General features: G+C 37.5%; 1 protein-coding gene across 5 annotated transcripts in view; it reads left to right on the top strand.

The window, feature by feature from the left end:
- Positions 1-20201, top strand: part of MTMR6 (myotubularin related protein 6) — a 50900-nt gene that overhangs the window by 29586 nt on the left and 1113 nt on the right. For 2 of the 5 annotated variants that reach the window (XM_043575420.1, XM_043575387.1), the window contains exons 5-14: positions 313-441; positions 4159-4293; positions 6475-6607; positions 7811-7920; positions 8345-8470; positions 12035-12084; positions 12514-12714; positions 14878-15009; positions 15095-15221; positions 17480-19651. In XM_043575420.1, the coding sequence (XP_043431355.1) occupies positions 313-441; positions 4159-4293; positions 6475-6607; positions 7811-7920; positions 8345-8470; positions 12035-12084; positions 12514-12714; positions 14878-15009; positions 15095-15221; positions 17480-17740 (1404 nt within the window). In that variant the 3' untranslated portion in view covers positions 17741-19651. Of the gene's footprint in view, positions 1-312; positions 442-4158; positions 4294-4943; positions 5058-6474; positions 6608-7810; positions 7921-8344; positions 8471-12034; positions 12085-12513; positions 12715-14877; positions 15010-15094; positions 15222-17479; positions 19652-20201 lie in introns of those variants that run through there. The other 3 variants (XM_043575376.1, XM_043575398.1, XM_043575409.1) reach the window with 3 other exon arrangements.

Here is a 20201-nt window from a genome sequence, read left to right as displayed (position 1 = left end):
AGTCTGTTTCCTGGCTTGTCTCTCACTCTCTTTTTTTCCCCTTTCCTCATTTGTTTCATTGCTTAAATTCGATGTACGAGTGAAATCATGCGGTATTTGTCTTTCTCTGATTTACTTCGACGTAGCAACCTTTTGGGAGAAATTCAGAAAATGTTAGTCCCAGAGCCCGAGAGTGTCCCAGCGGCAAGTTGTCTGTCCGTATGTGTACCGCACTTGCATTTAATAAGTTTGAAAGTTTTTTGAAGGTGGTTTTTAACCTCATGGTCTTTGAATGGTGAGAAGAATGGTTATGTTTTACTTGATTTTTTACAGATTTGTGAAACTTACCCCAGAGAACTTTATGTTCCCCGAATAGCAAGTAAACCAATAATTGTTGGTAGTTCCAAGTTCCGGAGCAAGGGAAGATTCCCAGTTCTTTCCTACTATCATGAACATAAAGAGGTAAGAAAAGGTTTTCTTTTTTCTTTTGTTAATTTACAAATGACGTGTAACCCCTCTTCAGGTTTAAGCACCCTAAAGAGCACTCGCTTTTACATCAAGAGATCATTATTATAAAGTTGCTGATAGGGAACTCTGGGTTACGTTTTTGAAAGACAAAAGTAGCCTGAAATACAGAAACTTTCATACTTGTCATGTTTCTTTCTCTCCCGCCCTCCTTCAGTCTTTCTTTCCTTCTCATAGGGACCTGAAAGTATAGGATTAAGGCACAGATAGGTTCTTCTTCTTCCCTGTGGTTCTCTTTTCATCCCGTGTATTGGGGGAAACCAGACAGTCTTGAGAAGCCAACTAAGAAAAAGAAGAAAACCAAGGGTATTTCAGGCTCTCAGTTTTTGTAGAAAGCTCTTCAAACAGAAGGATTCTGCAAGATGAAGAGGGGGAGGAGGCATCTTTGTACTGAGATGCTGTAATAGGGATTGCCCATTACCGCAGAGTTTTCTTTGTAGCTTGTATAGTAGGCCCCGAGGTTCTATGTGCTAGATGCTTCATATGCATGAAATCCCCATGACAATCTGATAAGGTAGCCTCTACTAACTACCTGTAACTTTCAGATGGGGAGACTATCAGAGTAAACCACTTTTCCTAGATCTAACAGCTAGTAAGTTGGGGAGTCCCATGCCACTTCTGACTCCCAGTCCTTTGTGACCTGATTGTTTCTCCTCAGGAAGCTTTTAGAATCTACTTTTCCCCCTGGTGTTCTGAAATTTCACAGTGAGGTGCTTTGGCGTGTTTTTAAAAATTCTCTTTGGGAGCTCGCTTTGGGGAAATTACTTCTCCATTTCTTTGGTAACTTCCTGTCTTCTTTTACTTTCCTTTGTACGTGTGTGTGTGTGTGTGTGTGTGTGTGTGTGTGTGTGTGTGTGTTGGCAAATGGGCTAATGGGCTTCTGTAAGCTTCCGTTTTTCTTCATTTTTCTCTCCTATTTTCCATCTCTATTTTTTACATTTCCTCAACTTCGTTTCTAGTCTACTTCTTTATTTTTGCTATACTATATTTAAATCTAAGAACTCTTTTGTATTTTCTGAACTTTTTAGACACTTTTCTTGGCCGTGATGACTGGGTTCCCTGAAGATATTAAAGATTTTTTAAAAAGAATTATTTTGCTTCCCACATTAGTTGTCTGTTGCTCAGAGTTCCTTTTTTCTGTTTATTTTTTTGTTTGTTTTTCATGCCTTTCAAAATACCTGATTCTTAGCTGCCCTCTCATATTTAAAAGTGGGGTACTACAAAGCTGTTCAGAAGTTTGTGTGCACGTGTGATCTCTATCTTTGGATTCTTTCTGGGTTTTTTTTGTAATTATTTTTTAATGTTTGCTTATTTTTGAGAGAGAGAGACAGAGTGTGAGCAGGGGAGGGGCAGAGAGAGAGGGAGACACAGAATCCTAAGCTGGCTCCAGGCTCTAAGCCGTCTGCACAGAGCCTGACGTGGGGCTTGAACTCACGAGCTATGAGATCAGGTCCTGAGCTGAAGTCGGATGCTCAACCGACTGAGCCACCCAGGTGCCCCCCCCCCCCAACCGCCCCATCCTCCTGTTTTTTGAGGGTTACACCCACAGCTGTGCCTATTGTCCAGAGTCTTCGGGTTAATCCTTTTCATAGGATAAACTTTGTCTTCAGGGCGAGGGAAGATGTGGGAGCCTTAACTAGTCCCCATACAGATATTCAGCCAGTTCTATTTTCAGTTATACTCTGGGTCAGGCTTTCAGAGGTAAATCAGAGGTAAATTGTGCTGCTCAGAATACTTGGTTCTTGTGGACTTATAACAACTTGGCAGCTTTCTTTGTTCCAGTAAATTGGTTATTACTTATCAATTTGCTTTTATTTACTGAAATTTTGTTAATATTTCTACTATACTTTTCTCTTTTCCATTCTCTTTGATTTTTTGATTTTATACATTTTAGATGTCTTTATTAGAATTTTAGTTCAATTTTAGAAGGGAGCCAGAGGTAAAGGGTAAAACTTTAAACAGAAATTCTCAATCTACTCTTCATAACAAAGTCATAGGGAGTTATGACTGCGTATGGCCTCTATTTGACACACCCACATTTGTATACAGTATTTATTGGAAAGCTTGGCTGAAAATAGATATTCAGTGCCCAATTTAACAAATCAGAAAGTATGTCTGAAAAGAATGTTGTAAAGCAGTCCTCATTTTCCTCTATTTTATTAGATTCTTGTGGTTTTATTTTGTGTATGAATTTAAAATATGTGAATGTGTGAATTTATGTTTACTCTTTTTGCTTAATGTTAAACACTGTGGTTGGAATGTTGGGTCGGGTTAAGTTGGAGTTGGTATGGATGAGATTGGAGAAAAAGTATATAGGTCTAAATCTTTCAGTCTTTCTTTAAGACTTTAAAATGTCTAATCCAACATTCACTACTTCTTACAGATATGTTTGCCCTCCTAGATTGACTATGTTTTTTTTTTTTTTTTTTTTCAACGTTTATTTATTTTTGGGACAGAGAGAGACAGAGCATGAACGGGGGAGGGGCAGGGAGAGAGGGAGACACAGAATTGGAAACAGGCTCCAGGCTCTGAGCCATCAGCCCAGAGCCCGACGCGGGGCTCGAACTCACGGACCGCAAGATCGTGACCTGGCTGAAGTCGGACGCTTAACCAACTGCGCCACCCAGGCGCCCCAGATTGACTATGTTTTAACTCAAATTTAAACTGAAACTCATTTTTCATACTTTATGTCTCATTTTTTTTTAAGAATTTTTTTTTTTTTAATTTTTTTCAACGTTTATTTATTTTTGGGACAGAGAGAGACAGAGCATGAACGGGGGAGGGGCAGAGAGAGAGGGAGACACGGAATCGGAAACAGGCTCCAGGCTCTGAGCCATCAGCCCAGAGCCCGACGCGGGGCTCGAACTCACGGACCGCGAGATCGTGACCTGGCTGAAGTCGGACGCTTAACCGACTGCGCCACCCAGGCGCCCCACTTTATGTCTCATTTTATATTAAGATCTGATTTGTCAGTAGAGATCTAAAAGCTTTGGGAAAGTAAAAGCTCAAATGTTGCTATTTTTAAAAATTTTGTTCTACCTTTATTGACTAATCTCCTACTTGAACTTGAGTTCAAAGTATTTTATAATCTAGAGCATAGAATGCAAGTATCTTAGTAGGTTACATGATAGAGAATTGACCAAGTGTTGCTTCTTAGAATTTAGGAACTTTTCATCAAACTAGGCAAGGAAGCATTTCAGTTTCTTACTAGAAGGAAATATTGGGAAAATTTACATAACACCAAGATATTAAAAAAAGCGTTTAATTCTAATAGTATTTTAGAGTTAACATCTTCTAATTGTCTTGCCATCTTTTAAAAAGATTACATATGGGGCGCCTGGGTGGCGCAGTCAGTTAAGCGTCCGACTTCAGCCAGGTCACGATCTCGCGGTCCGTGAGTTTGAGCCCCGCGTCAGGCTCTGGGCTGATGGCTCAGAGCCTGGAGCCTGTTTCCGATTCTGTGTCTCCCTCTCTCTCTGCCCCTCCCCCGTTCATGCTCTGTCTCTCTCTGTCGCAAAAATAAATAAACGTTGAAAAAAAAATTTTTTTTAAAAGATTACATGTTTGATTTTAACTTTTGTTTTTCTTTTAAGCATTTTTTAGACATGTTTTAGACATCTCTGAATAATCTGTTTTCTGTCCTTTTAAAATTAGGCTGCCATTTGTCGATGTAGTCAACCACTATCAGGATTCAGTGCCAGGTGCCTGGAGGATGAACATTTGCTTCAAGCCATTAGTAAAGCCAACCCAGTCAATCGCTATATGTATGTAATGGATACCAGGCCCAAAGTACGTGTCTTGAATACAGTACAGTCTGTTTCATTATCTTTGTTACTTTAATTAGTGAGATTTGATCTAATTGCCCATAATCGACCTATCTGAATCCTAGTTTTAAAGTAACTGAGGCTAATGATACTGAGGAAAGCAGCCTTTAAAAGGATGCCAGGTTAGGAGACTTGTTTCCCAGATGTGTGATTTCTTATGTCTTCTGATTTATACATAAATTTAGAAAAGCTGAACTTTATATTGAGAGCTCTTGATGATGTGTAAGTCTTATGTTATTGTGAAGAAATATTAAATAGTATGTGTGTTGTGAAAAATTAGAAAATCTTACTAAATTTTTTTGGTAGCATTTTTAATTGTCAAAATACTTTTTGTTAAAATAATGGGCCTTAATTGAAATATTCAAGAAAATAAGGAAAATAGTGAGTTCAACTTAAGAAACATTGAACTAGAGAATTATAGATAGTAAACAGGAAACAGTTGTTCTGTTAGGCATCTGTAATGTTAGGTTAAATTTTTATCATTGGGCCAAATGTCAGAATCCCTTTTTCTTTTTATAAACACAGTTAAACAACTAATGCATATTGGATCCTGAAACTAAAGTAATTAAAATCCTCAATGGTAATAGCTAACATCACTTTTAATTTTTATTATAGCATCGCATGCAGAGCTGGTGGGCTACACAAAAGGACATTGGCAGAATTATAGTGAGGATTTCTTCAAAAATCTGGAATGATGAGAAAATAAGAGAAAGCGATGAGAAAAAGCGAGTGAGCGATATAGAACACGATTTTAGGCAGTTTTGTTGAAAGGAACGGTAGTTGTTCTAGAAGTTATTCTCATCATTGTGCATTCTCACAAAAGATAATGGAAGAAACAGAAGATTAATTTGAAGATTAATTTGAGTAAATAAAGAAATGTTAAAAATTAGAAATTGATAATTTGATAATCTTTTATCTTGTTAACAAGAAAAGACGTTCTTAGAAGTCTAGAATGTTGGTGATATCGTAAGACAAATTTTATTTTACTTCCTTGTTTCATCTAGGTGCGTTCATAGGTTAGAACTACTTTTAGATGATATTAGATATAAACGATTGTTGTAACACAAGACTTTCTGAATATGAGGCCTGAGGGCAATCTGTTTCTCAGGACCTTACACCTCTCATTTGTATAATTGACTTCTACACAGAAAACAGGCCTCTCTCTTTGTTTTGTTATACTAGTTAAACTTGAGTAGTAATGTGGAAGCATTTTAATCTCTGACTCTCATCTGATGAACTCAAATTTAAGTAGTAATAATGTGGAAGCGTTTTACTATCTAACTTTCACCTTAGGTGCGGAATAGCCAGTGAGCCAGCAGCTAGAATTGAACTGTTCTTGTTACCAAACTGGGCCCCCATCCACTGAATGAAAAGCTACTTTTTCTTTCAATTTAGGTTTTGTTTCATCCAAGTTGATAAGAATACTTAGTAAACAGTAATAGTGTGTAGTATGAAATCCTAGTCTGGAAGAATTAAAACATGCCAAATCTTAAATGGCCTTCTACATTTGATCTAGTGACCAAAGACATGGGGCCTACTGGCAGTCTGTTTTCTTCTTATTTTGGCCCAATTCTTGGAGATATATCAGGCTAGTGGATTACATGCCATGGTATGTACCATGTGGGCCTCCAGTAATCTCTAATGTGGAGGACCTCAGATAACCTGACGTGTATTTCAGATCTGATTCTTCAGGGTCCCTGTGGCTCTCCGATGGTCAAGGGCTCCACAGGCTTGCTCTGAAGTGGGTCTCATTCATTCTGCAACAGAAAAACTTCCCAGCTCTGCTCATCTCTGAATCATTTAGGATTCAGATAAGAGATATTTCTTTCTTCTTCTAAATTTTGAAATACTGCAAACATATGGAAAACTGACTACAAACATAAGTGAATTAGTTTCATAAATTATTTGTGGGGAACTTCTTGTCTGAACTTTCCATTATATAGCAATCGTGTTGTTAGTGGCCCTCTTTACTGTTAAAACATGTGACACTTTTATTCATTAAAAAATGGTAGCATATTCAGTTTTAAAATGTTCTTTAAACTCTCTGGTAAAATACGGTTCATTTAGTGCTTTCGTGATGTTTTGGTGAACTAAATTAAAAGATAAAAGCAATTTATCTCTAAATTTCTAAAATTTTAAATTTTAGCTGAATGCAATGGCCAACAGAGCAGCTGGAAAAGGTTATGAAAATGAAGACAACTATTCTAATATTAGATTTCAGTTTGTTGGAATTGAAAATATTCATGTCATGCGGTCCAGCCTTCAGAAGTTATTGGAAGGTATGAATTATTGCTTGCCTTGGAGGCAACTTTGTCTAATAGAAATATAATGCTAGTCCAATTATAAAATTTAAAATTAAGGTAATTTAAAAATTTCCTATACATTCCAAAAAGTAAAAAAAAAAAAGTTGAAATTAATTTTAACAACGTACTTATTTAACCTAATATATTAAAAAACATTGTGTTAACGTGTAATCAGTATAAAAATTAGTAATGACACATTTTAGGTGGTTTTTATTTTTTTTAAAGTCTTAGAAATTGACTAGTGTGTATTTTACACTCTTACAGTGTATCTCAGTTTGGACTAAACATATGTCAATAGCCATATTCAGGTAGATAGTGGCTCCTGTGTTGGACAGCAAAGTTCTAATGGTGTTACAGAAATTGCTATTGTTAGATTGATTAATTGATGATAGTAATGCTCTATTTAAGTACTAAGGTGTCTTTCCAGTCACGGTGTGGAATTTTAAAAATTAAAATATCTGGGGCGTCTGGGTGGCGCAGTCGGTTAAGCGTCCGACGTCAGCCAGGTCACGATCTCGCGGTCCGTGAGTTCGAGCCCCGCGTCAGGCTCTGGGCTGATGGCTCGGAGCCTGGAGCCTGTTTCCGATTCTGTGTCTCCCTCTCTCTCTGCCCCTCCCCCGTTCATGCTCTGTCTCTCTCTGTCCCAAAAATAAATAAACGTTGGAAAACAAATTTTTTTAATAAAAAAAAAAAATTAAAATATCAGGGGCGCTCGGATGGCTCAGTTGGTAAAATGTCCAACTCTGGATTTCGACTCCAGGTCATAATCTCATGGTTCGTGAGTTCAAGCCCTGCACTGGTCTGCACTGGCAGTGCGTAGATAGCCTGTTTGGGATCCTCTCTCTCCCTCTTTCCCTGCCCCTCCCTGACTCGTGCTCGCTCGCTCGCTCTCAAAAATAAACTTAAAATTCTTTAATGAAAAAAAATCAGACTTTTTAATTAAACACTACATACTTAAGTTTTTTTTTTAAAAGAGATTGGAGCTTTACTTAAGCATGAAGAATGACAGAAAAACATACCCCCAAAATCCATTATTGAGCTTCTCCTAGCATCTTTTCATTTATAGAGTCCTTTTTATTTTGTCCTCTTCTTTTTTTCATTTAACTCAGAGAGAGCTTGAGGAGGAAAAGTGGAGACTGTAGCCTCATTCTAATTGAAAATTTTTCCCTTCTTTTCTAGTTAATGGTACCAAAGGGCTTTCTGTCAGTGATTTCTACTCTGGTTTGGAGAGCTCAGGATGGCTTCGCCATATCAAAGCTGTTATGGATGCAGCAATCTTCTTAGCCAAAGTAACTCTTCTTTTCTCATATTTGGTTTGGGGTTTATACTGGTTGGGAAGGAATACATTTATTCTGTTGGGACCTGGTATCTTTTCCAGTCAGATAAGTTTTATTACGTGTTACCTCCTTAATGAGGCTTCCTTTCATTTGAGCTTTAAAAGATCACGTGGCACTTCATGTAGAGACTTAAAAAGAAATCCCCAAATACTTTGAAACAGCGGTTTTGGTTTTGGTTTTGGTTGGTATGCTTTGTGTTTTTATTGTGTTTTGCCTTTTTTTTTTTTCTTTTTGGAAATTATGCCGTGACATTACCATTGCCATCCTTGCTTTTCTGTGAAATGCAATACTTGCTAGTGTCGTTTTTAAATAGAACTTAATTGATGTAACTAAAATGTATTCTGCTGTAATCTAAGTATGTGATCTTTCTTTCCAGGCAATAACGGTTGAAAGTGCAAGTGTGTTGGTACATTGTTCTGATGGTTGGGATAGGACGTCCCAGGTCTGTTCCCTTGGCTCTCTCTTACTGGATTCCTACTACAGGACAATCAAAGGATTCATGGTAAGGAGTGATTTGGCTGGACCAGTGATTCTCAAATAGGAGCGATTTTGTCCTCCCAGGAGACATTTGGCCATGTTAGGAGACAGCTTTGATTGTTACAAAGGAAAGGATTTAACTAACATTTAGCTGGTAGAGGCCCGGATGCTGCTCATACTCTAGACCACATAGGACAGCACCTGCAGCAAAGAATTTTCTGGCTTAAAATATATATAGTGCTGAGTTTCAAAAACCTTGAATCAAACTGATTTCAATTTGTGCCACCTCTTTGAAAACGAGTTTCAAATTAATTAATTAATTAATTTTAATTTGGAGAGAGGGAGCAAGCTTGAGAAGGGGGGGAACAAAGGATTTGATGCAGGCTCTGTGCTGATAGGCTGACAGCAGCAAGCCCAATGCAGAGCTTGAACTCAGGAACCACAAGATCATGACCTGAGCTGAAGTCAGACACTCAACCGACTGAGCCACCCGATGACCCAACAACTTTTAAATTTAATAGTTGTTTCCTAAAATGTTATAGTAGAAATATTCAGTATTTTCTCCCTCATTTCTGTCTAACTGAGTGATATAGTAAAACAAGGCACAAATAAAAGTACTTAAAAATTATTTTTTAGGTGTGCCTGGGTGGCTCAGTCGGTTGAGCATCCGACTTCGGCTCAGGTCAAGATCTTGCAGTTCGTGGGTTTGAGCCCCACGTTGGGCTCTATCGTGACAGCTCAGAGCCTGAAGCCTGCCTCAGATTCTGTGTCTCCCTTTTTCTCTGCCCCTCCCCTGCTTGCACTCTCTCTTCCTCTGTCTCTGTCTCAAAAATAAATAATGAAAACATTAAAAAAAATTATATTCTAGAGGAAACTTTCTGTTTAAAACTCCTTTATTTGTTAATTGTAATTACACATTAGGAAGCATGTTTTATATCTGAAGATTAAATTTCTAGTTGAATAGATTTTCTTTGTTATTTTTTTTATTTTTATTTTTTCACGTTTACTTATTTTTGAGAGAGTGGGAGAGACAGAGCACAAGCAGGGGAGAGGCAGAGAGAGGGAGACACAGAATCCAAAGCAGCCTCCAGGCTCTGCACTGTCAGCACAGAGCCTGATGCGGGGCTCGAACCCACAAACCACGAGCTCATGACCTGAGCTGAAGTTGGATGCTTAACCGACTGAGCCCCCCAGCTGCCCCTAGATTTTCTGCTCTGTGAAGCTAAAGCCCTGGCTCCTGTTTTTTGTCTTTTAACGTGATTAGATTTTCAAAATTTGAATCTTAACTCATGGCAAGTAAAGTAAATGAAGCGAAGGTAGAAAGTTGTCATTAGTTAGAATTATTAAATGTAGTGCCATCTTTAAGACAGAGGGAAGTTCACCATCACCACATCCCTTTCAGCACCATTATTTGGTGGCACTAACATGCCGAATCTGGGATAGGCCGAATGGAAGTGCTCCTGATAAAATTATGTGCAGCTTACCTTGAGAGTGTAAGGTGAGGAATATTTTGTGTGCCACGTTTGGCTTTAATTGTTTGCTAGACATTCAAATGAAGTCATGTGATAAATGCCCTGGGACAGAGTGAGAGCTTCCCAGGCAAAAGGAGCAATGAGAACCAAAGCATAGATCCGTTAGCTGACTGCAGGTATGCGTGATGACTGGGGCTCAGGGTGTCAGAGTGGGCTACTTGGGTGCAGAAGAATATAGTGAGATGAAAGCCTGAGGAAGAGAAGACTGAAATTTGACCTTCACCTTCTTTGGGTAGTGAGAGCCATTAACGGGCTTTAAATAGAGGGAACAGTAACTTGCTTAGATCTTCTTTGTAAAAAGATGGCTTGGTGTCTTCCAGGTGGAGGGGAGTGGATGATGGAGGGCAGGAGACCAGTGGAGAAACTGGCAAGATAACTCAGAAGAGAAAAGACAGCCAGGAGTAGGGCAGTCCCGCACAGATACAAGAGGGTAGGGTTCAACATCCAGGAATATTGAGAAAGTAGTGTCATAAGAATTGTTCCTGGGTTAAATGTGCAGTAGAAGAGAGGAGGCCCCTTCCAGGATGATTTTCCAGATGTGGACTCAGTTGCCAGGATGGATGGTGCTGCTCTCTTGCTCTCTCTACTGAGAGAAACAGATGACTAAGTTTCGTGAGAAAGACACTGAGTGAGGTTTTAGATGTGGGTGTGGACAGGAAAGGCAGAGGGCCTGCAGTAAAATTTGGGGCTCCAGCCTGAAGACCGTTTGCCTGAGGTCACACAAGTGTGGAGGTGGCAAAGCTAGGATTTGAACCCATGCAGCGTGGCTCCAGAAACTGCATCTTTCCCCATCACATTACATGGCCTTCTGGAGAGATTTAAAACAAAATCAGAGCAGCTAAATGTGGCAGTTTTAATACTGAAAATGTACTTGGTGATTATATAATGAAATTACGTGGTATACGAAGAAGATACGTTACATAAATTAGACTGAAAAAAATCAGAAGCCTGTCTCTTCAGTAGAGTTGTGACAGAGAAAACAGATAAAGACAGTTCATTCAAGAGGTTGATATCAACATTTGAATTTGAATATAAACTTTTCATTGATCTGTCTCTCCCCATCTCCCTCTGTGTGTGTGTGTGTGTGTGTGTGTGTGTGTGTGTGTGTGTATGTGTGTGTATATATATATATATATATATTTTTTTTTTTGGTGAGCACCATATAAGTAATGTACAAGTAAACCAAAATGTTTAAAACTTATATCCCAGTCTACTACTCACAGTTAACCACTGTTACCATTTTGATTTATATTTTCTTAGTTTTTTTACTATGCAGATATTACATATAAAAATGTAAATGTACTAGTGCTTTATAGCATGTACTTTTCATTTAAAATGTAATAAATACAACTGGAATGATTAAGTCACAGGACTACCATTTCTTTTATGCATCATTTTTGCTCTTTGTTAAACCAACCCCTAATCCAGGTTCTTTCTATATTTTGCCTATAACTGAACAAAAATTTGGAGGCGCCTGGGTGGCTCAGTTGGTTGAACGTCTCACTTCGGCTCAGGTCATGATCTTGCGGTTCATGGATTCAAGCCCCGCGTCGGGTTCTGTGCTGAGAGCTCAGAGCCTGGAGCCTGTTTCAGATTCTGTGTCTCCCTCTTTCTCTGCCCCTTCCCTGCTCACGCTCTGTCTCTCTGTCTCCAGAATAAATAAACATTAAAAAACTTAAAAAAAAATTGTTTTGTTCTGTTTGCAACCATAAGTTGAAAGGGTAAATGCTGCTATTAAAATAATAGGTTTTTTTTTTTTTAATTTTTTTTTTTTCAACGTGTATTTATTTTTGGGACAGAGAGAGACAGAGCATGAACGGGGGAGGGGCAGAGAGAGAGGGAGACACAGAATCGGAAACAGGCTCCAGGCTCTGAGCCATCAGCCCAGAGCCCGACGCGGGGCTCGAACTCCCGGACCGCGAGACCGTGACCTGGCTGACGTCGGACGCTTAACCGACTGCGCCACCCAGGCGCCCCTAAAATAATAGTTTTTAATCCGTTGTAAACAAAAGAAATTGAAAGTAGTTGTAAATTGCATTTTACTTTTTCTTATTAAGGTTTTAATAGAAAAGGATTGGATCTCTTTTGGACATAAGTTTTCAGAGAGGTGAGTCATGCTTTTACACTTACATATTTTGTAAAATTAATAAAGCTATTTTAGAGTGCCAGAATATTTCTGTTCTTCATGAGCTCACATGTCCAGAGGCAGGTGAGAGTGCTGTTTTTTTGTATGAAAACTGATTTAATTTTTTTCTGTTACTTCTTTCAATTCTCATACCTTTGTTAATTTTTATGGCAATTCGTTACCTTCCTTCTGTCTGGATTGTGGTACTTAGAAGATAACATACCCTTTAAAGTTGTGGTTGAAAAACTCAGGTGTAAATTGCTTTAATAAAAAAAAAATTATACTTTTTTAATGCCAATATCACAAAGTTTTTGGTTCGTGCGTTTGTGTGTGTGTTTAAACTTAATAATACCTGAACACTTGTCTTCTCTCAGAGGCATTTTCAAAAGCTTGTACTTTCTGGGGGGTTAGGTGTGGCCATTTGGATGGTGACCCAAAGGAAGTCTCACCGGTGTTTACTCAGTTCTTGGAATGTGTGTGGCATTTGACCGAACAGTTTCCACAAGCCTTTGAATTCAATGAAGCGTTTCTCCTTCAGATCCATGAACATATTCATTCATGCCAATTTGGAAACTTCCTTGGAAATTGTCAGAAGGAAAGAGAAGAACTCAAGTAAGATGGTTTGCTTCAAATGGACTGGTTTTTTTTCCTACTTAGCTGAGGTCTAACATAGATCATGGTTGAACATAATAAAATACCTTGACAGTTTGTAATAGAACTGAATTTTATTGTCTGTATTTCTGAAGCTAAGTACTTTCTGAAGATCCTTCACATCCTCAGGTTAATAGTAAAAACACATTTAAAAAATTTGTTTTGAAATGTGGCATACACATGGGAAAGTACATATAGCTTAAGTGCGAAGCTCAGCACATCTAAAACTCATCCATCCATGTAACCAGCACCTAGAACAAGAAGTATTGCCGACACCCTGGAAACCCCCTTCATGTTCCTTTCTAGTCTGAATATATATTTAGAACAGAAAAGCCTTACACTATTTCATTTCCTACAAAGTATTGATCACTAACTTTTAAGGTTTGGTAAAGAATTTTACAATTGTTGGTTTTAAAGTAATTTGAGGCTTTATATTTCTTGCATTTCTTTAATAATTTTATTTGGGGGCGGGGGCGGCGCACCTGGATGGCTCAGTTGGTTAAGCATCTGACTTCAGCTCAGGTCATGATCTCATGGTTTGTGAGTTCGAGCCCCACATCGGGCTCTGTGCTGACAGCTCCGAGCCTGGAGCCTGCTTCGGATTCTGTGTCTCCCTTTCTCTGCCCCTCTCTTGCTCACACTCTGTCTTTCTCAAAAATAAACATTAAAAAAAAATAATTTTTTAAAAATTCTTTTGAAAGTTTATTTATTTAGAGAGAGAAAAAGAGCATGCAATTGCTCACAGGGGAGGGGCAGAGAGAGAGAGAGATAAAGAGAGAGAGAGAATCCCAAGCAGGCTCCCTGCTGTCATCACAGAGCCCAACATGGACTCTGTCCCACGAACCGTGAGATCATGACCTGAGCCAAAATTAAGAGTTGGACGCTCAGCTGATGAGCCACCCGGTGCCACAGTTCTCACATTTCTAAGCAGACAATTGTTTGGGGAAAATATGTTATCTATAGTGTGTCTGTCCCTGAATTGGGTCTCCTATCTGTTCTTTCCTAACCAGTCTTTGGGAGTAGGGGTTTCTGGCTAGATTTTGATACAAAGGAGATGTGGGATAAGGCCGTGAGAAGTTCTTACATTTTTTTTAGGTTGAGTTTCTGCACTTAGGTTTCTTACAAGCCAATAAAGAGCAGTTATAGATTCTTGCGTATCCAAGAACTAGAGAAGCTACGTCTGATAGTAATTTGAAGACAGCCACACACTCTCACTCTCAACCAACTCAGAAGCAGAACTGAGAGCACGTGGAAGATTCTAAAGATGTGTGAAAGGAATTGCAACTGAAATCAAGTATGACAGAGATGAACAAATCAAAGACCATTAAGACTTTAGCTCCATGCTATGGTAATTCACAGTTTATCATAATTTGGAGCAGATGATGCTGAGTACAGAGCTATTTTAGGAAACGCTGTCCTCAGTTAGTGCCAAACATCCTGTCAAAAAGGAAGATGGTCGTAAAAGCATGTATTTCCTATTAGTCTTTCTCTAAGAACTTACCCATCTTAGGGATCCTAGAAAAATGAGCAAACTCTCCCCTTTTCCCTCTACTCCTATCTATTTTATGTTCATTTCGTAAATGTACTATCTAAACCATTCTCTTTATGCACTTACTTCACCTAACGTATTCTTAAAATTGCAATATAATTGGTGTGTTTTTGCTGTTGAATAGCGACTTGATTTTTCCCAATTCCCTTTGATTGTACTCATTCCCACTTAAATTTGTCCCTGCTCTGCAATTACTTGTACTACGGCCCCTATGGAGGGTTAAGAGAATGAGGCAAAGAGTGATACAAGTGTCTTACTCTGTATACATGTGTATGGTGGTTTGAGATAGGTGTCACAGAGACCACGTGTACGAAGTTGTGGGAGTTGAAAGGAATCTCTTAACGTGTATGGTTGTGAGAGAAATGGTAGACCTGTGTCATGTTCAAAGAGACATGGTTTTATTTCATGATTATGAGTGAAAAGGGAGAATACAGAATGCAGAGACAAGGTGAGGTTAGACTGTGAGTACAAGGAAAAATTAAAACTGAAATCTACTTGGGAAGGAATTGCCTGCTCTATAAAAAATGATTATTAGCGTCTGTGAGAAAGCTCTTTGTTTTTCTCATTACACCAAGGTTAAAGGAGAAGACTTACTCCCTGTGGCCTTTTCTCCTGGATGACCAGAAGAAGTACTTAAATCCTCTCTACACTTCCAAATCTCCAAAATTTACAGTTTTGGAGCCAAATACAGTATCTTTCCATTTTAAGTAAGTTGGCATCATTGAGGTATTTATACTTGTTTTTTTTCAAACACAGTGTATTGAGCTGTTGTTTTTTGGTTTTGTCCTAAAGGTTTTGGAGAAACATGTACCACCAATTTGACCGAACATTGCATCCTAGACAGTCTGTGTTTAATATAATTACGAATATGAATGAGCAAAATAAGCAGTTAGAGAAAGATATTAAAGACTTAGAATCTGTAAGTATTCTGAAGTGTCTTAATATAATACATTTGGAATATTAAGTTAGTTTATTTCCTTATGTTGGAAGTGTAAATTGGTATGTAGAAACCTCTTAAGTTTGAATTGCTTTCCCTGAATTTTAATGTTGAAATACTAATACTGTACAGCTGATGTACGATATCCGATGACCCTTGAACAACATGGGTTTGAAATACACAGGTCCAGTTCTAAGTGGATTTTTTTTGTTACAAATACAGCACAGTACTGTAAATATACTTTCTCTTCCTTATGCCTTTCTAAATAACATTTTCTTTTCTCTAGCTTACTTTATTGTGAAAATATAGTATATAATACATTGTAACATACAAAATATGTATCAGTTGACTGTTTATGCTATTGATAAGGATTCCAGTCAATGGTAGGCTATTAGTAGTTATGTTTTGGGGGAGTCAGAAGTTACATGTGGGTTTTTGATTGCAGGGAGGTTTGGTTCCTTCAACCCCTGTGTTGTTCAGGGGTCATCAGAAAAGTAGAGATATGAACGTAATATATATTGGGGTATCTTTCACGCTTTTTGAGATTTTAATATTTATCATACCTCAGCACTTTCTTTTTTTTTTTTTTAAGAAATGAAATAGGATATATTTGAAGATCCTGTATACTTCTGCTCAGCCCATCCCCACATAATTTGGGCGGAATTTAGCGTTAATTATTCCTGTGCATATTTTTATACTTCTGTCTGTCTTTTTATCCAGAATTTATAAGACTGTTTTATATGATTTAAAATATTATTTTTAATATTTATTAAAAAATACAAAAGAATATATTTTCTAATAAGGTATAAAAGCAACAGGCAACATGATTGCACATGTACCCTTCACCCGGCTTGAGGAGCTGCACGTTTTAAAAGTATATAAAGGTTGTTATATCGTCATGCTTCATTTTACTCGACATTGTTTTGAAATTTATCCATGTTGATACATGTAGCTTTAATTCGTTTTATTATTAACTACTGTATAATATTCTCTTATATGCATATATCAGTCTCTCCATTCAGCTACTGCAGAACACTTCATTTGTTTTCAGTTTTGGATCTCCATGATCACAAATGAAGTTGAATGACTTTTCATACATATGCCGGCCATTTGGTTTTCCCTTTTCTGTGAATGGCCTGTTCCAACCTCCACTCATTCTTCTGTTGGCATATTTGCCTTTTCCTTATTGATCCGTAAGGGTTCTTTATATACCAGACGCTAATTCTTTGTTTCATATCTATCTATCTATCTATCTATCTATCTAGATGCTATCACAAGTGGCATCATTTAGTCCATTTTTGTCTTTTCCATTTTATTTATGATATGTTTTGTGTACAGATTGATGAGTCTTTATGTTTTATGCCTTCTTTTGTATCTTGTTTAAGAAATCCCTCTCCACTCTAAGACTTTCGTATCATCTTTCTGTCAGTCATCATATAGAAGCAAAAAGGATCAGCGAGTACCTACTTTAAAAATCGTAGACAGTTGTAACTCAGACTGTCGTGTCTGCCAATCAGGCAGGACTGCTCCTTAGTCATCTGTCAGAATAGGAGGTAACTAATAACCACTTGAGGAAGCAGTAGGAGGATGTGTAAAAAGTGAGGCAAGCCCAAGACGTAGGTGACACAAGCAGATTGGCTGGAGAGCGGTCCAGGGATTTGGAGAGCGTGATACTTTGCCAAAGAATACTTCTAAAATCTTGTGTTCTGTTTCTTTTTTGGTTTTTTTTTTTTTTGTTTTTTTGTTTTTTTGTTTTTTTTTTTTTTTTAATCTTGTGTTCTAAAGCTAACAATTGTTAGCTAATGGTTACCTAACAAACGATTATAGGGAAACCATGTAAGAAAGTTCTTTAGGCAATAAAACCTTTATGTAAGTAAGTGTGTGTTTATTATACAGTTGTGATTCAGGGTGAAGGTCTCATACACATGTGTTTCATTATGAAATGTTTACTTTTTTTTTTATGCTTTCTAGGTAACGTATATCCTTTTCAAATATGAAGGCTTAGGATCTTTTGCAGTCAAGTGTAATAACCATTTTTCACTATAAAAGTTGTATAAACAGTCAGGATTCTCAATGATGTCTTACTCTTCTGCAGTAGATTTTATTAATTTTTGAGGTTTAACTTTGTATTGTTCATAAAGAGAACATTTGCAAAAGCTTGGTTTCTTCTTTCATCTAACCTATACTGAACGTGTAGTATGTGCAATTAGTAATTTTTTTCAAATTTGGATTTGTTCTAGAAAATTAAACAATGTAAAAATAAGCCAACAGATGGAATTCTCACCAAGGAATTGATACATTCAGTTCATCCTGAATCACCTACCCTCAAAACTTCCTTGTGTTTCAAGGAGCAAACTCTGTTACCTGTGAATCATGCTCTTCGAACTATAGAGGGCAGCAACCCAGCAGATAATCGTTACAGTGAATACGCTGAGGAGTTTTCCAAATCGGAACCCGGTGTGGTCAGCTTAGAGTATGGTGTGGCAAGAATGACTTGTTAGATGCATAGAGTATTTTCTGGACTGACTGTAGTGCAAGAATGGATTGTGAGAATGGTCTTTGCGCATGACCAAAAGGAATTTGTCTGATAATGATTTTGGGGTCGAGTAGTTGAAGAAAGGGTAATAACTGCTGTTGTGAGAGAAGTAAGTCCATTTAATTGCATTTCCGGCAAGGAATGACTTTCACTTCTTTAAGAAACGAGTGGAATGGGCGGATCTACTCAGAACACAACTTGTACTGTATACTAGTGAATTGACACTTCTGTATGATTTGTATGTTAATCACAGCCAAACATGAATAACTTTCCGTAACTCTAATTTAATTGACCAAGTTCTCCCTTACTTAATAATTGACATGGCATGGACTTACAATTACGTAACCATGAGTATTTACATATTTTGCCTATTAGTGGTGTTTAATGTTGAAGTGCCATGAAAAATCCTTCTGAGAAAGCCTTAAAAATCTCAACTTATTCTTTACTCTTAGGTTTTATAGCCGAGAGCAAGGTTTTTTTGTTTTTTTCTTTTGGTCAGCCTTGTTTTCTCTGTAAAGAATTGCACTCTCATTACTGCAGGGGTTGCATGCTACAATACTCCTGTATAAACAGATGTACAAGTCCACTGTTAAGTTCATGGTTGGCTGGTCCCACTTCCATATTCAAGATTAATGAAACTGAAGGTTTAATTCTGATTCCAGTTTGTGCAGTGCTACACTTGATGACATTACTTACAACTTAGATTACTGATTTCTTGAATATGTGTAAACATATTTGACTGTCTTTTATGTACGGATTACTGCATTCTTTTGATGCTCTGTGGTTGGCTTTATTCCTTTTTTAACTGTGTAACTTTAACAAGCTAAGGCTCTAAAACTGTTCTTAGAGACAGTGAAGAGTATATAGATATATACGGTTTTATCTTTCAATGAGTTGCTCTTCCTAAAACAAACTTTCAGTTTCCTTAAAATTTTGGGATTAAAAAAGGGAAGTTAGTACAGGTAGTTTAGATTTTGCTTGGTTGCATGAATTTTAAAGCAGCCATTTCTATGTGGAACATTTTTATCTTATCCGTTAACATAGGGGAAGAAAAGGAAAATTAAGGATAGCCTAGTACAAAGTTAGCAAAACAACTTAAATGCTAGGAGGTTTCTGTTTGCCTTGTTATGTTAACTGTTTCTGTGTGCTAGTAACATATCTTTAAATGAAAAAAAAAATCACATGCATTTGACGGTCTTCACTCAGCTGGCTTTAAAGTTGAAGGTTTAAGTATACACGGCTGGCAAGGGATGTGATTCAGGGAGAGTAGGAAACCTGCGTAAGATCCCTAATGCTTCTCTTTACTATGCTTATATCTATTTTATTAGTTTTGAGCATAAACAAGTATCTTTTTCACATGGGAAAAAAAGCTTTATTGTATGGGAACTTACCTAATCCTGTTTATTTTTCCAATGCTTTTGTGTAATGCGTTATGTAAGAAGAAAAATACTCCTTTTTAAACAGTGACAGAAATGCACTATAAAATATAGTTTGTGATTTAGCCAAGCCTATTTCCATACTTAATTAAGCACTGGGACAGGAACCTTAATCTTTGTGACCACAAAGGGAAGCTTTTGTGCCTTGTTGCTTGGTTCCAGTTAACTGATTGTGGTTTTAGAATCTTCCATGGCAGACTTCTCATATTCACGTGTTTTTGGTTTATCTTCAACTCCAGGCATATATATGTGTATTTATGTGCTCACACATGGACTGAGAAATCAGTTAACATCTGAAGTGACCTACAGCGTATGTGTTGGCAAAAAGCAGATTGTGTATGTGTCTTATAAAATTGAATTTATGTTCAGTGTGTTTGGGAATGTATAGCATGTAAATTATTACATACGTTATTTAAAGGTAATTAAATGTTCATATTTTACTTTGAATGTTTTTCTTCTGTAAAAAAACCCACAAAAAACAAATGGCATCAAGTTGTGGTGGTTCTTTCTTTCCTCAGTTCATTTTCCCAAAGGTTGATGTTGATAAATAATAACTTACATAAAGATAATTACCAAAATATTTAAAACAGGCACAGTGGGCTAAAAGGCTCAGCAGATGTCGTTGAGTCACTTAATTTTGGTGGAAGGCAGTGTCAAGTAAGAGTGTACATTTGGTAAAATGTCTTGCCAAAGGCAGATCTGGAGGTAAATGTGAGGAGGAAAGTGACTTGCAGGAAGGAGTTTATATGGGGGTGTTTTGAACAGGTTAGCTAAGCCAGAGTAGCTCAGGGAATCCTGACTAAAAAAGATGGAAGGAAGTCTTTTTTTTTTTTTTTTTTTTTGTATTCTCTTTATTTAGTGGAGTAGCAGGGCAGTGTGGGTAGTATCAGGAACCCCCCCGCCTCCTTTTTGAAAGACTATTTTTTAAAGAGAAGTTTAGGTTCACAGCAAAATTGAGAGGAAAGTCCGGAAATTTCTCACATACCCCAC

Source organism: Prionailurus bengalensis, chromosome A1 (assembly GCF_016509475.1).
Source record: "Prionailurus bengalensis isolate Pbe53 chromosome A1, Fcat_Pben_1.1_paternal_pri, whole genome shotgun sequence".
Classification (NCBI taxonomy): Eukaryota; Metazoa; Chordata; class Mammalia; order Carnivora; family Felidae; genus Prionailurus; species Prionailurus bengalensis.
This window is presented reverse-complemented; position numbering and strand designations above follow the sequence as displayed.